Genomic DNA, 12,227 nt, shown 5'->3' with positions numbered 1-12,227 from the left:
TAAGAGTAAAATCTCTGGCTGATATAAAGGCATCAGTTAGGAATCAAGAATTCGAATTCTGACCAAGATCCTTTTGGTATTGCTGTCAATTTATGTTTGGTTGGGTTGTGCTTGGCTCACTCCACCTCTACCCTACGAGTTTGAAGGGGAAAAAAAACGGATCATAAGAAAGACAGTTGACTCAAAGAGTAAGCAAAACAGATATATAGACATTCAGGGTGGCTTCTATATTTTTCTTTGGAAACATCGAAACGACAGGACTGTTGAATGCATGGTCAAAATATATTACAATAAAGTTTAAAAAAGATTCGTTCTTGCTCAACAAAAACAATCTTTTGTTTTTTTCCTCCCAAAGGGCTGCATCGAGTACCTCTTAGACATAGCACGTCCTTCAAAATACTTTTACCTATTATGTTTTTAACCTTTTGACCCTTTTAAAGACCAGACTTCATAATTTTTGTTTAAAGAAAACGTTTTCATTAGGCTTGAGCCGGTGGCTGAATCAGAAACCTTGCAATGGAACTTCCTGAAATGGAACCTCGATCTAACCAGCGAAATAAACACAGTCAACTCACAATCTCGAAACTAATTGGAGGATATCTTGTGGCTCGCAGGCCCCCGGAACCACAGGTCAAAGGTCAATACTATACTATACAACCCTGAAAAATTGTCCAAATCTCAATTAGCTATATTGAGATTTTGATATCCTCCCTGGTCCTTTGCTCAGTCCGACCAATGTTTTTTTTTTCCTGTGGCCCCCGTAGCAAATTAATCGGAAACCCTTAATCTACACACACTTTGGTTGGATCTCAATCTTATAAAGATCCATCTACTTTTCTGAAAAGAAGGTTGAAAAATTATCTAACATTTCTGAACGAGGTTATTCGTTTCTTCGCGACTGCTGTAAGCACTCTGATGTCTTTATAAAAGTATGCAAATGTTACTACAATTAATTCACGGAAAATGTATTCATATAATGAATCTGAGTGAAATTGAAAATTCTTGATTGCATTTATATTATTACTTTACACGAATATGTGGCAAAAAAAAAGAAAAAAGAATTAAAAGGCATGCAATGTCATATACTGCTAGTGCGCCTGCCACTGACTGATTGCATCTGCCACTGACTGATTGCATCTGCGACTGACCAAGTGCAGACCCATACTGCATGTTCAGCAATAAATACTAATAAAAGCAGCAACCGTCCACAGAGGCAATGTTGCAACGATTAAGAAAGAAAATCACAATCCCTCCAGGGACCACATTTGTTTCGACAAAAGACTATAAAACATATACATACAAGGAGCAAGCAAATCATTTCTAACGACTCAACTGTACGAGCATTGTCGTAACAATTGTAACCAAAAAGCACTGGCTTGTTTGTGTTTTGCTAGCATGCTACCAAAAAAAAAACTATAAAAAAAAAACGAACCGATCCAACCATCTCTGTCTTTCCGATCAAGTTTGTACCATTTGACAACACGGCAAAATAGACTTCATTTACTCCTACCACGACATGAAAAGAATATATACAAGGGACAAAACAAACCAGAACCCCCCACCCCCCCCATAAAAGAAGACAAAAAAAGAGTAAATATTTACAGGGAATTAGAACGGGTTTTATGTTTTATTTTAAGTTGGAATCAAGTGTCTGATGTTATTCCTTCGTTTCTCTCTTTCAACGTCCTTATTCGTCGCCGTTGTCGTTGAGTGCTTCTAGATTTGGGTTTTCCAGTCTGTGGGGTTTCCCGCGGGGATAGATTCTCCTTCTCGGGAGACGGCTTATCTTCTTCATCGGAGTCAGAGAAATCTTCCCTATCTTCTTCTGACATTTCTCCTGGGGGAAAAGAAAAGGATAAAACATTCAACCACATATATCAGCATTCTTCAAAACCCTTAAAGGGGTAGTTTGGGTATTTTTACAGAAGGTGTTTTTGCTAAAGAACTTGCCTGCAAGTTCTCTGGCTACAAGAGGTCGAGTCACACAACAATCTGAGATTTTGCTTTGGTGGGAAAGCAGGGACAATTCAAGAGGTTAGCATTTTTTTGTGGAAAATAATCATTTGCTCAAATGACATCACAGACCCCCCTATACCAGGGTTTCCTTAACTTTATTCCCCCACGAACCCCCTGTGGATGTCAGAGTTGTCCACGAACCCCCAACTTTTCGTCATTATTATACTATAATACGCACAACAGTGCTTTGTAAAAGATCAAGTTCATAGTGTATATTGTAATGAAAAAAGAACGCAAAGAGTTTGTCCATAGGTACGACTTTTGTACATTACTAAATTATATATGATATATCAGATTTTAGTTCAACAAAAAGTACTCTAGTTTTGACTTTCAGAAACGTCTCACAAATCCCCTGGGATGGACTCACGCACCCCCTCGTGTTCATGCACCCCAGTTAGGGAACCCCTGGTCTAGACTGAGGTTTCACGTACAGTAGAAATGCAGACGAAGAATGCTGCAGGATTTATGAAACTTCATTGCTTTTCTTAACTCAGGATTAAATTTGTCATTTTCATTTCTGATCAAATACACCTGAACAACAGTAATTTACCACTCCCTGATCGGACTATAGTACAGCAGAGTATAGGTGCCATCCTTCACCAGCTGCCCCAACCCACATCAAATATACACCAGCTCTCCCAACCCACACCAAATGTACACCAGCTCCCCAGACCAAATCAAATCTACACCAGCTCGCCAGACCCACATTAAATCTACAGTACACCAGCTCCCCGACACACAACAGATCTATACCAGCTGCCCCAACCCACACCAAATGTACACCAGCTCCCCGACCCCCATCAAATTAACACCAGCTCCCCAACCCACGCCAAATCTACACTAGCTCCCCCGACCCACACCAAAGCTACACCAGCTCCCCTGGCCCACATTAAATCTACACCAGCTCCCCCAACACACATCAGATCTATATCAGCTCCCCGACCCCCATCAAATCTACACCTTCTCCCCCAACCCACACCAAATGTACACCAACTCCCCTGACCCACACCAGATCTACACCAACTCCCCCGACCGACACCAGATCTAAACAAGCTGACCAGAACCCCATCAAATCTACACTATCAATTTATCAAGTCATGCACTATACTACTGTACATACACTGTGTTTAACATGTTTTTAAACTCATCAAGAGCATGTGGGATGCCATACTGCCAATGCTATGTAAAAGGTTTAAATTCAGTGGGATTATTATCCGATACTGTAATGCTGTAGATGGTCTAGTACTGTAGATTTGTACTGCACACACAGTACAAGAGCATTTCTGTTTAAATATTAGATGTACAGTAAGCAGTATCGGGCCAAAATTTTAGCCAATTAAACAAATTGATAGAAGTTTTCAAAAAGTACTTTCTGGAATGATCAGAATAATCATCAGATTATTCTAATTATTATTATTTTTTAGCCTCTGAAGAAGATCCTGCTAGGATCGAAACGTCAGGCCAACTTACTTTTACACAATTATTATTATTATTATTATTATTCGGGAGAGTTCAATTACACAATGTCTCATTGAGACAGAATGCCTTTTCGAGGGTAACTGCTCATAAAAGCATTGAGCATGTGGGGCCCTTATTTGACTTTATAGCTTATTTCCGGGCATTTACTGATTATCTTTAACCCTGACCTGGGGATCACTGATGAGATGTTGTCTTCAGTGTCTACTCTGGCACCATAAATCCACCATATTTTTTCAGGCTGCAATTGATTTATGGTTTTGTTGTCTAGTTCACACATCAATTGGCACAACTCGCTTATCCATTTGCTAATGTTTATAGCCCCCCCCCCAAAAAAAAATTGTAAATAGCAATTTTCTTAAGGGAATAAGTTATGCAATCATGATACAGCTAATATTACATGTATCCTTTGGGGTGTATTAAACTTCCAACCCCTCAAGAAGAAGGGGAAAAAACAAAGACAGTGGGTAATGATATGCTATTTGGTAACGACCCATCTGACAGGGTTATGACTGTTTGTTCTGGTCGTGTGGATTAACCAGGGAGTTGTTCCATGTAACAACTCCATGGATTAACAAAGTCTTTCAAGGACTTGTTCTTAGGATTCATTTTTAGAGAGCTGCTCCTTAAAAGAAAATTTGGAAAAAACGGAGGTTGAAATAATTATTAACTGCATGTTAACGATGTCTGTTACATTTCCTTTTACAATTCTTATTTATTAAAAAATTAAGTAAAAAAAAAAAAACCCAGGTTGCCCCCTTCCTTTCAGAATGAAACAGAAATCGGAAATTAATGAACAAGAGGCTTTAAAATGTTCAAACGATAAAACTCATATTTTCTTTACAAACATCTATCAAACAAAGACAATTTGACTACATTCCATTGTTCTGTTTATTCCCGGTCTCCCGGACGACTGTAATAAACCTACGTTCTAAAACGGCATAAATTTTTTAAGGATTTAAATTTCTGGTTGTCCGGAAGAAAACTGTAGCAGAATGGAGAACGACCGATATGGACAATGCTGTAAGGAGAGATGTGTACAGTGGGTGAATTGGTGAATAGAACACCAGCTTTAGGAAAGAAAACCTCCCTTAGACCACCTACCCGTTATTTGTGTTTTATTTTAGTTTCTCCAACTACAGATAAACGGTGATAGAGGGCGGTACCAGATTATCATATTACCAGTTTTGGTGTACAACACATATCAGCTGGTTTTGGTTGTGCGATCAGAACTTTGGTCGTCTCGGCTGATCGGAAGACAGTTAAAACATTGGCCCAGTAAACCATGTTCGCTTGTCAAAACAGTTCATGCCGTTTTACTCGGTTTAATCTTTCACACATCATTAAGAAGTTAATTTTCTATAATTATGTAAAATTTGACATCTAGGTTAACTACTTAACATTTATTAGAGCAGACTATTTGGAAGACAATTTTTACGACCTTCTCTCCCAAAGCTAGAGATGGTTGGTGCAAATTACCAATACTTTGCATTATGAATGTTTTACCTCTTAAACACTCCTAAAAAGTTGAAAATAATATTAAGTCAAACTGTTCCAAAAAATTAACCCATCCATTAAATGTCATGGATGAGTCAATAGTCTATGTGAAGACTGATGTTGCAGCCTCATTTATCTTCTATTACAACCAGGGAGGTAAATTGCAAGCAATGTTGTTCCGCAACATTAGGAAAAGTGGTAATTGGTCTTAAAGGAAGGTTTATGACAAATTATGGGAAGGTAATGGCAATTTGAACAATTTTATGATGTGGCTTTGGAAAAAGAAAACGGTCAAAAAAATAAATTGCCTTCCAACAGTTCTGCTCCAGTAATAGAGTGTACTTGTTAACCTATATTTAATACTATACTGTACAGTAGAAACAGGGAACTTTTCAATTTTTACAATGTTTTTTTTATTTCAATCTAAAGTGAGAAAGTTCTGCAAGTTTCCATGGAATGTGTAAAAGTAAGAAGGCCTGACGTTTCATCCTCTTACATCTACAGTATCTCTTTGTGTTCACCATGCTTATTAACCTGTCTGTATTCTGTGTATGTATTTGTCCCTTCTGTTCCTGTTACTTGTCATTCAGCCTATGAACAAAGATCCTGCTAGGATCGAAACATCAGGCCCTCTTACTTTCTACACATTCTCTTACACAGGCTCTTTAGTGGATAAGCAGTTTGCTAACAGTTTTGTTTTTTATTTTGTTTCCATGGAAGGACGACAATAGATGCACAAAAGGAATAGAATGTTAAGAAAGGTGGAATGTCCATAAAAATGATATTCGGTTGCAAACAGCAGTAGGAACAGTAGCTAAATTTCAGTTACAAGATGGAACTTTTGATAGGGTTTGGGTCAACATGCTAATCTCACGGCAATCTAAATGTCCCGTACGGTACCTCAAAATTCCTCGAGAGCAAATGATTTTTTTGTTTTAAGTTAACCAACTCATATCTCGTGGACAGAGATGTTATGACTTTAATGACCATTGACTCCACTTGATATGTGACAGACCATTAACTACATCCTCTCTATCGGATCAGGTTTCTTTCGTCTGGATGCCCATTTTTAACTCTCAACTCGGAGGAAATAAAGCCTTTTAAAATAACCTCTGGCCTCTTCCGTCAAAGTGGCTGGAAACACGAGTCTATACAGAACTCCGAGTCCCATTGCATATATTTTCAGCTCCTCCTCAAGATTACTAATTGATTATCGATTATTTGACGGCAACACATGGAACTTCTGAAGAGCATGAAATGTCATGTTTTAAAATGTGGTGATGAAAGTATGTCAACATGAAATGGCATTCATGGGGCCTGACAGTCCTGTTGTTGATGTAAAAAGTTTACAAAAGCATTCCTCATAGAGACTGGAGGCCATAACAAATGAAAAAGTTAAGAAATATAAAAAAAATTAAAAATTAAAACCCCACAGAATGGATTACCAATAAAGATCTGTTTAAATATTGTTTATTCCCTACCCCCTTCCCTTAATCCTCTCTTTGTCCCCCCACTGTTTATCTCCTACCTCTCCTCTTCCCCTGTTGGTTTCTTTCTTTCTTCTCTCCATCCCTTGTCTACTAATCCCCATACATCTATCTCTTTGTGTTCACCATGCTCATTTACCTGTCTGTATTCTGTGTGTGTTTTTGTCCCTTCTGTTACTGTTACTTGTCATTCAGCCTTTGAAGAAGATCCTGCTAGGATCGAAACATCAGGCCTACTTACTTTTACACATAAATATTGTTCCATTAGAAACAATTTTTTTATATTCAAATTCAATACATGTTAACAGCCTCTACTCTCGTACCTACCATGGATGGAAAACCCAAAACTTTGAAATGGAATCCCTGGTGAATGGTTTATATTTTCTCATACTTTAACAGTACTTCAAGTCACTTGGACTTCATGACCAGTGTGTTGCATATGGGTTTTAAAGCCTAAAGTGACTCAAAGTGGTACCAAAAGACGGGGTGAAATTTTTGTACCTTTTTTCGTTTCTTTTTCCGATGGAGGTGCAAACACATCATCGCTGTCCTCATCACTGGAGAACAGAATCGGGGCGGGAATCTTGTGTTTCGGACGTCCCTTTTTGCTGCTCAGAGACTTCTCAACGCTTGCATCGAGGGCGTTCTGAGCCTCGGAACTCGGTGTTTGCAAGGATTTCTTATTTCGGCGTCTTCTCCCAGTTTGGGTAGCAGGAGTCTTGGCTTCCAAATTCGCCTTCCCTGAAAGTGGAAAGTAAAATTCAAACGGTATTTAAGGAGATTACACATAACAAATAAATTCAAATTCATCTAATAGTCAAAAATATCACAAACTTTCTGCAAGTTAAAGCAAGAAATATCTTGACTTAATTTTGTTTCCTCTCCTAAGGCACCAACTTTCCAATGAAAAGTATAAACTTGTATAACAGTATTTAAGCATTCAAAACAAAGTTACAGTTAGAAAGACAAGTTGCTGCTCTCAGAAAGAAAGATTTTGGCATTATGACTCAGGACAAGATTGATGCTTTCTCAATTTATTTATAAACAACACCTTGTATTATTCATTGGTATTAAAGGGTATCCCCATTTATAAATTTCTTGGGACTCTCCCACAGACTTTTGCCCTTATGAGATAAAAGCTTATCTGCCTTGTGGCTGGCGCCTTGGTATTCAAATGGAGGAAGTTATTGCAATGATACTTTCATTGTTTCTGCATATATAACAGAAAACTGTTTATAAATAAACAACTATGCTACATTTAGAGAAAGGCTGGATCTTGAGTGAGATACAATAATTAAATTAAGTAAGTGATTGGAAGTAAAACAGCTAATGTTTGGTTTTTGCAGAGCTTTCGAGCAAAACTAGCGCTTCTTCAGTGCATGATCACAGAAAGTGACAAGAAGTAGCAGGAAGTGAAACTATTTTATACAGAGAAAAGTGTCGGCATGGTTGTGAAGCCAAAGCGACTTACTGATTTTTGCTGAATTGAGCAGAAGTTTTAGAAAATCGGATTATTTTAATCTGTGTCGGATTATTTTAATCCGATTCCGTCGTAATTGCAACTTGAATTGTTTTGGTTTATCTGGGATTTTTTTTTTGTGGTTTATATATATATATATATATATATATATATATATATATATACTGTGATGTCTTTGCTGATGAAAATTGTATATGAAAAGCACAAACTGTAAATATTGCAATTATTTTTTCAGCAAAGTGAAAGTAGCTTAGTAGCCACTGAAAAATTACGATACTCACCCCTCCACAATTCCTTCCTCCTACCCCCCACCCACCCCCTTCCTCCTACCCCCTGCCCCTCACCCCCTTCATCCATGTCTTCATGCCACACTTTCAGGTACACACACACACTTCCCTCCAGAGGAAATTGTCGGTATGGTAGGTACACCACAAAATTTATTCTACTTTTTGCTCATGTGCACAAAAACGATTACAGTTTCACTCTTTCTGATAAAACCTTCATTTTAAAGTGGAAACCTGAAATTATTCCATGTACGCTGTACTATAGTCCTGGATAAAACAAACTATGCCAGTTTATTAAAATCGTACAATATTTCACTTGCCGCAATCACCTCTGTATCTCTCGCTCTCACATTTCGACACGACTCGACCGACACTTGACCATATCAAGACCGCATTTATTTGACTAACAGACGCTGTACCCCGCAATAAAACACTTCCAGTTTTGACATCTTCCCTATTTAAGCGCGAATATCTTTCCGGCGGTGACTTGAATACAAAATAGAATCGGGGTGCGCCGTAACTTTTTTTAACGGTATAAATAATGAAGTTAACATGAAAGATGGCCGTGAGGACATAAACACATATCTGACATCTTACGTCTTAAATTACAACGTCTTCGCACCTCTCAGATTGCTCATTTTTTTTCCTTCTTTTCTAACTTGCCTTGAAAATACTGAGCCTCTACTTCAGATGTGGATATAAAGCCTTGAAGTCTCATTGATTTAAATGTAGGTTGGTGTCATCAAAAAGGATCCAACCTAATATTTCATTTCTTTCTTTCATGCTGGAAAGTATTTTCCAGTAAATTGTTAGTAACATGAAATACTGTACTGCCAGTGTCTTGTCACTGACTCTGTTGGGGGAAATAATAATATGAAAAAAAAACACCCCAAAAACAATTAAAAAAACCCCAATCCCCCCCAAATATACACCCCCCCCCAAAAAAAGCAACAAACAAATACAATGTCAGTATTATTATATTATTAATTGTGTTTAAAACAATCTTTTGATATTGATAACATTTTGGACGAAATTTAATTCTCTAGGAATCTAGGGTTAAAGTAAGACCTACTGTACTGTATATCCAACTGAATTGTGAAACAGGTCAATTGCTTGTAGCCCTTCTAAAATACTACAGCTTTCTATATTGTTTACATAACATAATTAATACATACAATACTGTACATGTATGTATTAATGGTATTATTTTAAAGCCACTGGCTGAGAGTTTCATTAACAAAAAATAAAATAACCACACGGTCCAAAACCCATCAGATTCACCCTTCAACATCTACAGCAGTGGATTTTTTTTTTTAACAAACTTGAATTCTTCGAGTGCATCTAAATGAGCGTAAGTATTAATTATAAGAAGTAAATCAGCTTTACCAAGTTGAGGACACTACGTGACACTCTCTTACAGTATATGCAAAGTAGGGGCCTATGTTGTTAGTCCTAGCTTAAAACTATGTTGATAAACGTTTGCTTTTGAGGGAGGGGAACCGAACGGGAGGTAAAGAAATGTGACGTATCTCCTTCACTTTGAAAACATTCTGTTGCATTTAACCTACAGAACTTTGACGATCATTTCAAGGGTATATAAATTAGTACAATGTGACCCATGAAAGTATATGCAATGTCCACCAGCTCTGTCCAAAAAACAATTAATACCACTCAGGGATGGGGACATTTCATTTTCTGCATACTTATACATTTTGAAAAACAAAAAACAAGAAAAGAAAAATCAGAAAAGATGATATATACTAATTTGGTATAATTTACAGCTTGAACTCCTTGATGGGTCCAATCCAAGCTGACCACTTTTACCCATTCCCACTTGCAAGTGTTCTCAGATGTACCATTCTATCACAGCTATCGGAATACAGTAAAATCTGTCAATGAGACTGTTTATATACAATCAGTGGGTAAAACCTGCCATATAGATGTCACTCTGTCTCACACACACAGACAGACAGACAGACACAAGAAGATGCATGGCATCTGATAGATGGTAACCACTGAACCACTGATCATTTTACCCTTGGCCAAAGAATTAGGACAGATGGAATAATACTAAAATACTTTGAAGAAATATTCTAAGCCAATAAGAAAAAGGAATAAACATGAAGCTGTCCTACCGAAAAAAAGGGCTAAACTTTTAATTTGTCCTCCTTACCCGGGGAAATGTCAAACCTGACTCTTGGGTATCAAGTTTTAAATGGATAGAGTGATAAAATCCCAGGTGTTTATAACCCAAACGGAAGAGGCAGTGTGAATCATTTACACTCAAAATTAGGTCACTTGTCTAAACATTCTTCTCCGTGTCAGCCACCCTGCACACCGACGAGGACGACCACGACGTAAGTTTAAAGTGAATCCACACAAAATCCGTAACCGTCGTCGTACGGTAATTCGCGGAACAAGAAACAAAGCTCGGGGTATATCGTTTCTCGGTACGAGTTTTGATGGAGCACATGTTTTTTCAGGAATGCTGTATGATTAGACTTTTGGTATCAAGACCAGACTATGATAAATTTGAATCATTGCTTGTATTAAGAATGGAAACTATGAAAGTTTTAATTTTTAAAATCAATCCACTTTGGAAAGACCAGACTATGATAATTTCAATTCAGTGTTTGTAAGACCGGGTTAATTTCATTCAGGTTGGTAGGACCAGTTTGTGCAAAAATTTCAATTCAGTTTCCCCTCCCCTCCCCTACCCCCTTGCCTCCTGTCCCCCAAAATAGTATGTTAATTTAATTCCAATCTTTGATCAATATTTAACCAAACAAGGTGATCATGCTCAATCTTACTTCAAGGAAGAATTACACTACAAATTCTCAGCAAAGGCCTTTCAAAAACAAAACAAAACAAAAAAACAAAAACATTGCATCATTTTCCTCTTAATACCCAGAATCGAGTTTGAATCCCACTGTTTAAGGGAAAACCTACAGTGTCTGTACCATTACAAGTCCTTTAATCTGTTTCTTATCAGCTTTGGAAGGCTAACGGATCTCTGGTCGGGTTTCTCACCTGAGCTGACGCTAAGGTATATCTAGGTTATTTTATGGGGTCTATTATGAGCTCGAAAGGGAGATATAAATTAAATTTCAGGCAAAAAGTTGTCACAGTTATTTTATCATACGGTGGGGATTGGCAAAATCGGGTCAAATCAAAATGACACTGGAGCGTTTCTTTGGATAAGAAAAAAAAGAGGAAAAATGAAAAAAGGGAGCGGAAAAAAACACTCCCCGAGACTAGGAGGTTGATTTTTTTCTTCTGACAACAGCAAGTGTAAATTTATTACGACATATTTCAGGTACACTTATATACACTCCCTGCTTTTTCTTGTTCTATCAAGCTAAAACATGTCATTACTTCCCTTGCATTAAAGTCGTTTATGTTTAGTTCATGGATGGTCAACTCTCTCAGGCAGTCTTCAGTATCTTGAAAGAATGCAGATTGGATCCTAGCTAGTAGTTACTACGAACAAAATCATCCTTAAGATTTAAAAAAAAAAAAAAAAAAATGACAACCAGACCTGTGTATTTTGATGCAACTCTAGCTGTAAGTGGAAAATCTTTCAAATCATTTTAAATTTGGGGGTAACGTGCACAAGTACCATCTATGAGTTAAGCAAGAAAAGCTAATGGTTTAGACTATTCTTACTAATGGCCCAAAAGCTTGAAAAACCCAACAGTGCAATTGGCAAATTCATGAATTCTTTGCCGTCATCCCCTGCCAGCCATTTTTCTTAAACAGAAAAAAAGGTTAACAAATAATTGCAATAGAGCGGTAACATATGGGTGTCGAAACAAGTCCCCCTAGGAGAACCCCTTAATATCCCGAGCCCATTGGGTTTTGTTTCTCATTGGTTTCTTTGGTGATATTAGTCATGATCTTAGTAAGTAATCTGATCTGGCATCTACTGCTTATATCGAAGACCATTCCCCCCCCCCCCCCCCCGATAGGCCATATTTGTAATGTTCT

General features: G+C 37.6%; 1 protein-coding gene across 2 annotated transcripts in view; it reads right to left on the bottom strand.

Annotated features, from left to right (window-relative positions):
• Positions 1-206: 206 nt before the first annotated feature.
• LOC139976004 (condensin complex subunit 1-like) overlaps positions 207-12,227 on the bottom strand; it is a 51,058-nt gene continuing 39,037 nt past the window's right edge. For both annotated transcript variants that reach the window (XM_071984372.1, XM_071984371.1), the window contains exons 30-31: positions 6,978-7,217; positions 207-1,837 (exon numbers count right to left, since the gene is read on the bottom strand). In XM_071984372.1, the coding sequence (XP_071840473.1) occupies positions 1,644-1,837; positions 6,978-7,217 (434 nt within the window). In that variant the 3' untranslated portion in view covers positions 207-1,643. The remainder of the gene's footprint in view (positions 1,838-6,977; positions 7,218-12,227) is intronic.

This window comes from Apostichopus japonicus, chromosome 11 (genome assembly GCF_037975245.1).
Source record: "Apostichopus japonicus isolate 1M-3 chromosome 11, ASM3797524v1, whole genome shotgun sequence".
Lineage (NCBI taxonomy): Eukaryota > Metazoa > Echinodermata > Holothuroidea > Aspidochirotida > Stichopodidae > Apostichopus > Apostichopus japonicus.
This window is presented reverse-complemented; position numbering and strand designations above follow the sequence as displayed.